Genomic DNA, 6,553 nt, shown 5'->3' on the forward strand with positions numbered 1-6,553 from the left:
TATCCTCATGACCCTTTTGTTTCTCTTCAATGTCAGTCTTCTGCACTAAGGGTGAGTTGATGAGTGCTTCCTTGGGTTTTTCCTTCAAGTTTAAGTACCTCTTTTTGCAATCCCTTCTCAGCCTTCTTATCCTCATGACCCTTTTGTTTCTCTTCAATGTCAGTCTTCTGCACTAAGGGTGAGTTGATGAGTGCTTCCTTGGGTTTTTCCTTCCAGTTTAAGTCTTCCTCCTCAATTCTCATGCAACCTCTCTTTTCAGCGGGATGCTGCATCTCCTTAAAGACATTTAGAGTGATCTACTCATCATGTGCTCTCAAGGTCATTTCTCTTTTCTCCACATTAATAATGGCTCTTGTTGTGGCTAGGAAAGGCCTTCCTAATATGATAGAGTCGCTTCCCTCTTCATCTAGATCCAGGATCACAAAATCCACTGGAAATATAGACTTACACACCTTGACTAAGAGATTCTCAACCATTCCATTGGGAATTACCATTGATCTATCAGCAAGTTGCAAGGACATTCGTGTAGGCTTTACTTTTTCTATAGACAACCTTCTCATCATAGATAGAGGCATCAGATTGATACTTGATCCTAGATCACACAGTGCCTTGTCAATGGACATGTTGCCAATGGTGCACAGCAAAAAGAAGCTCCCGATCTTTGAGTTTTGGTGGAATGCCTCTTTGAATTACTGCACTACACTCTTGGGTCAGGACTACAGTCTCCTTCTCAATCTATCTTTTCTTCTTGTTAATGAGTTCCTTGAGAAATTTTGCATATAAAGGCATCCGCTCCAATGCTTCAGCAAGTGGGAGGTTAATCTCCAGCTTCTTAAAAACTTCTAGAAACTTGGGAAATTGTTGGTCCTTGAGCTCTCTTTGCAACCTTTGAGGGTATGGCAGAGGAGGAATGTAAGGTTTCACCTCCATCCTCTGTTCTTGTGTATGCTCTTTCATGACGTGCTTTCTTTTCCTTGGAGCTTGTAGCTCTTCCTCCTTCTTCTTGAGCTTCTCCTGGTCCTTCTCTTCAGTTGCCACTTTACTATCGACCTTCTCATTTTCCAGTGTCCTTCCACTTCTGAGTTGAATTGCTTTGCATTCTTCTTTGGGATTTGGAATGGTATCACTTGAAAAAATATTGTTTGGCCTTTCAGCTTGTCTAGCCAATTGCCCTACTTGTCTTTCAAGATTCTTCATGGTGACTTATTGGTTTTTGAATGCCAGGGCTTAATCTTTCCTTGCAGCTTCCTGTTTTTTCATAAGTTTCTCCATCATTATCTTTAGACTAGAGATTCTCTAAGAGTCTAGATTCAGTTGTGGTTGTGTGAAATGGGATAGTTGTTGCTGGAAGTTGTTTAAATTAGTTGCAGGGATATTTTGTGGGTAGAATATGGATGTGGAGAAATTATTTTGGTGGTTCTGTGAGTTGTTGTAGGGCTGGTGGTATGTGTTTTGTGGGTTTTTGAATTGGTTAGTGTTATTGGATGAGTGATTTTGGTTGTTTGTGTTGCAGGAGTTCTTTGAATTGTGGTTCTTTTGCCATAAATTTTGATTATCACCCCACCTTAAGTTGGGATTATTCCTCCATAATGGATTGTATGTATCCCCGTGGAAGTCATTCTAAGAAGAGCTTGATGTGTTATGCATGTACTGGACTTGTTCTGGTTGCTGCTCATAGTTGCATTTCTCAAAAGCTTCTTCACTTTCGCTCCATCCATTTGAAGGTTGATATGCTGTGCTTACTGCAACCACTTGAAGTCCATCAATTGTCTTTGCCATCATGTCCATTTGTTGTTAGATTTGCTGGTGCATCATTTTGTTCTATACCAAGATAGTGTCCACACCTTCTAGCTCTAACACACCTTTCTTTGGAGCTGGTTGGTGTTGCCTTTGATGAGCATAGAAGTATTGATTGTTGGTCACAGTGTCTATGAGATTCTGAGCTTCTTCAGCTGTCTTCATTAGCTGTAGTGAACCTCCTGCAGAGTAATCCAGGGACTCTTAAGCTTTTAGAGTCAAGCCCTCATAGAAATTCTGAAGTCTGTCCCATTCACTAAATATTTCAGGTGGATATTTCCTAATCAGAGCTTTGTATCTTTCCCATGCCTCATAGAGTGATTCTCCCTCCATTTGAGTGAATGTTTGTACTTTTGTCTTCAACCTTATGATTCTCTGAGGTGGGTAGAACATGGCTAGGAATTTGTTCACCAGATCATCCCAAGTGTTGATGCTTTCTTTAGGAAATATCTCCAGCCATTGAGATGCCTTATCCCTCAAAAAAATGGGAATAGCAGCAACTTGTAGATATTTGAATGCACGCCATTTGTCTTGACTATTTCACATATCCTCAGGAAGACAGATAAGTGTTGATTCGGGTCTTCAAGTGGACCCCTCCATAAGAACAATTATTTTGCACCAAAGTGATAAGTTGAGGCTTCAACTCAAAGTTATTTGCATGAACATTAGGAGTGAGTATACTGCTCCCACAGTTTCTTGGATTGGGGAAGGTGTAAGATGTTAGAACTCTCCTTGAAGCTTGGCCATTATTGTTGGCCATCTCTTCTGGTGGATTAGGGAAGTTACCTTCCATTTTTTGATCTTCCTCTTCTGATTCTTATTCTCCAATCACCCCCTTCCCTTTTGCTTCTCTTCTCAATCTCAAGAATGTTCTCTCTGGTTCAGAATTAAAAGAGGTGGATGCATCTCTTCTTCCTCCTGGCATACAACACAAACAAACCAGAAACAAAAACAAAGTACTCTATTACTAGAGTAAGGTTAAAGTTAGCAGAAACAAAATCACAAACAGTTAGTAAGCTTAACAAAAACAAAGAAAAATGCTTAATCTAGATTATCACCAACTTAATCATTGTGAATCTAAATGATTTCCCGCAACGGTCCCAAAAACTTGATGAGGGAAAATTGATTCCACGCAAACTAACCGGCAAGGGTACCGGGTCGCATCAAGTAGTAAAACTCACGAAAGTGAGGTCGATCCTATAGGGATTGATGGATTAAGCAACTTTAGTATGGTGATGAATTTAGTTAAGCTAATATTGATGATTTGAGTGAAATTGGATTTATAGAAAGTAATTTGCAGGAAATTTAATTGCAGAAAGTAAATTGGCAGAAACTTAAAAGCCTAGAAAAGTAAATTGCTGAAACTTAAAGAGCAGAAACTAAAAGAGCTGAAACTTAAATTGCAAGGAATGTAAATAATTGAATCTTAAAGTGTAGGAAAGTAAAAGTGCAGAAACGTAAATGGCAAGGAAACTTAAATTGCACGAATTATAAAGTTTAAGTAACTGAAACTTAGAGTGCAAGAAATTTAAAAGGACTAAATCTTAAATTGCAAGGAATGTAAATAGCTGAATCTTAAAGTGCAGGAAAGTAAAAGTGCAGAAACTTAAATAGCAAGGAAACTTAAATTGTATGAATTATAAAGGAAAATGGTTGCAGGGAATCAAAACAGAAGTGGACAATGTAAATTGCAGTAAAATCAGAGTGATTTAAGTTGAAGAAATTCAAAGAAAGTAATTCATCAGGGATTAGAGATATCATAATCCATCATGAACCAATTAAGTCTCAACTCCTTTCTCAATCATATGAGTAGATCTATGGCAGATCGAAATTGATTGGATACTAATTACTTGGCAATCCAATCTCTCTAATCACAATCTCTCTAATCTTTGTCATGAGAAGAGGTTAAGTGCATTTCTCTCATCCATAAGCCACACTAACTCTCAAGATCTCAATTCCTCCTGAATAGTGTTGATCAAGAGAGTAGTGAAGGATAGAGCTCCAATTCTAATGTAAGTGATTCCCCTTCAGAGGCTCACACCCACATTCAATTAAATTAAACCCCTTTTCGGAGTGAGTAATTCACAATCAAAACAGAAGATATCCTATAGCTACACAAATGAATTGAGAAGAAGAAAAATTTTATTGAATCATTGGAATTACAATAGAGCTCCTCTCTCTAATGAATTTGGGAGTTAGTTCATCACTGCTCTAATACAAAACATAAAAGAAAAAAATTGCAGAAGATGAAGAACATAAAGAAAATTAAAATGGAATTCAGTGTAGAGTTTCCCGATCTACTAGCTAGCCTCCTCAATGAATTAAATTCTCCTCTATTTATACACTTTCCAATTCAATCATCAAGTACTTGGAGTGGGCTTTCTGGCCTTTGTTGAAATGGGTCAGAAAAGGTCTGTATTGGTGCTTCAATTCAGCTTCAGGATAACGTAGCGTTCTCAAAGAGAGCATAATGCTCTTCACCGACGCGTACGCGTCTCATGTGCGTGCGCGTCCCCTTGCGTTTTTGCACATCGACGCGGATGCGTAACATATGCGTGCGCGTCACCTCCATCTTCAGCCTCTACCATGCGTACGCATATCATACATGCGTGCGCGTCCTTTGGTAGCGCTCTTTAAATGAGCGTAATGTTCGCGCCATCAGTGCTCCCCATGTGTGCGCGTCCTCTACGCGTGTGCGTAGATGTCAAATTAGCACTTCCATGCTGCTTCTCCATTCATGCTTGCGCGTGCTTGTTCCCAGATGCCCCCATCCACACGTGCGCGTCAGTGGCGAATCTTTAATCCCATTTTTGAAAGTGTCGCAGGCGCTCATTCAAAGAGCGCGTAGCGCTCTTGGCCTGAGAGCACTGATCACACCTACGCGTACACGTCATGCGAGCGTACGCGTGGATCTTCCAAAATGCTTGCCCTACGCGTAAGCGTCCTGTACGTGTGCGCGTCGCTAGAGAGCGTAGCATTCTTTGAAATAGAGCGTGGCAGCAATGTTCATGTTGCAGGGGAACGTAGCATTCTCCAAATAAGCGCTATATTCTTCTGCCCTACCTCTTTTTATGCTTTTTTTCTTTTCATCTTTCCATATGCCATCAATCAAACATGCAATCAAAGTCTCACCAAAATCATAAGGTTTTGCATCATTTCATAATAATCAAATAATTCTTGCATAAATCTCATGATGATGCTTAAAATCAACAATGTTTAATTGAATCATGGTAAACATGAAATTCCAATCCAACTACTTACTTATTGTGCAAGAAATGCATGAAACCTAATGAAAACAAGTAAAAATTGCTAGCAAAACTAGCCTAAAATGACTTGTCATCAAGCATTGTTCTAGTACCCTAGCTAAGTTTCCTAAGCAATCATCAAAGGAGCTACTATAAAGATCCGAGGAAATGCTTGTCATGCACCTTCAGAACGTTGCCGGTGCATTGCATAAGCCAAATGACATTCTTTTATATCCAAACGTTCCAAAGGGACACGTGAAGGTAGTTTTCTCCTGATCCTCAAAAGCTATATGAATTTGGAAGTTTCCAGTATATCCGTCCAAGAAGCAGTAATGATATTTACCTGCCAAGCGATCCAACATTTGATCAATAAACGGCAACGGATAATGGTCCTTCTGTGTTGCTTGATTCAGATGGCGGTAATCAATGCACACCCGCCAAGCATTTTGAACCCGGGTTGCAACAAGCTCTCCACTCTCCATTTTTGCTATGGTGATGAGCGGATAATTTATATCCTTTTTGACATTGTTTTTACATAGTTTTTAGTATGTTTTAGTTACTTTTTATTATATTTTTATTAGTTTTTATGAAAAAATCACATTTCTGGACTTTACTATGAGTTTATGTGTTTTTTTGTGATTTCAAGTATTTTCTGGCTGAAATTGAGGGACCTGAGCAAAAATCTGATTCAGAGGCTAAAAAATGACAGCAGATGCTATTGGATTCTGACCCTCTGATGGGAAAAATTTGGAAAAATGAATTTCCAAAACACCCAAAATTCACCGGCAAGTGTACCGGGTCGTATCAAGTAGTAAAACTCACTTAGAGTGAGGTCGATCCCACAGGGATTGATGGATCAAGCAACTTTAGTGGGTGATTAGTTTAGTCAAGCTAACATTGAGTGATTTGAGTGACAATTGAAACAACAGAAAGTAAATGACAAGAGGAATTAAAGTGCAGAAAGTAAATTGGACAGAAACTTAAAGAGCAAAAAATGTAAATTGCAAGAATCTTAAATGATAAGAAATGTAAATTGCATGAAATATAAAGGGGAGTGGGTGCTGGAAATTAAAATTTTACAGGAAAGTGTAAATAGCAATCAAACATAGAAGTAAAAGGTGCAAAATCATGCAACAGATCTAAACAGAAAAGGAAAATTGCTTGAAGAATTCAAAACAGAAAAGCAGTGATTAATTTGTAGCAATTTAAAAGTGGTTCAAGATCTCAGGAGTGGAAGAGACGAGAAAACAAGTCTAGATCTCAAATCCTTCCTTGATCTAACAAGAACAATTACAAAATGAAAATGGAAGAGTAAATTGCAGAAGAAGAACAAGAGAAGTTGCAGATGGAGAATGAAAACAGAATTCCTTCCAATCTCAATCCAAAATTTCAAAACAGAAAAGAAAATTAAGAGAGAAAGCAAAATGAAAACTAAAGAGTGCACAACTCCCTATTGGAGCTAGCCTCCTTTCTAATCGAGCTCCCTTACAAAGATGAAAATGATGCCTTAT

At 38.6% G+C, this 6,553-nt stretch overlaps 1 protein-coding gene across 1 annotated transcript; it reads right to left on the minus strand.

Moving 5' to 3' along the window:
- On the minus strand, positions 297-1,197 carry LOC107611050. The gene is made up of 2 exons (XM_016313016.1): positions 887-1,197; positions 297-552 (listed from the first exon to the last, which is right to left on the minus strand). The coding sequence occupies exons 1-2, from the start codon at positions 1,195-1,197 to the stop codon at positions 297-299; spliced, it is 567 nt and encodes a 188-aa protein (XP_016168502.1).

This window comes from Arachis ipaensis, chromosome B08, assembly GCF_000816755.2.
Source record: "Arachis ipaensis cultivar K30076 chromosome B08, Araip1.1, whole genome shotgun sequence".
NCBI classification, from domain to species: Eukaryota; Viridiplantae; Streptophyta; class Magnoliopsida; order Fabales; family Fabaceae; genus Arachis; species Arachis ipaensis.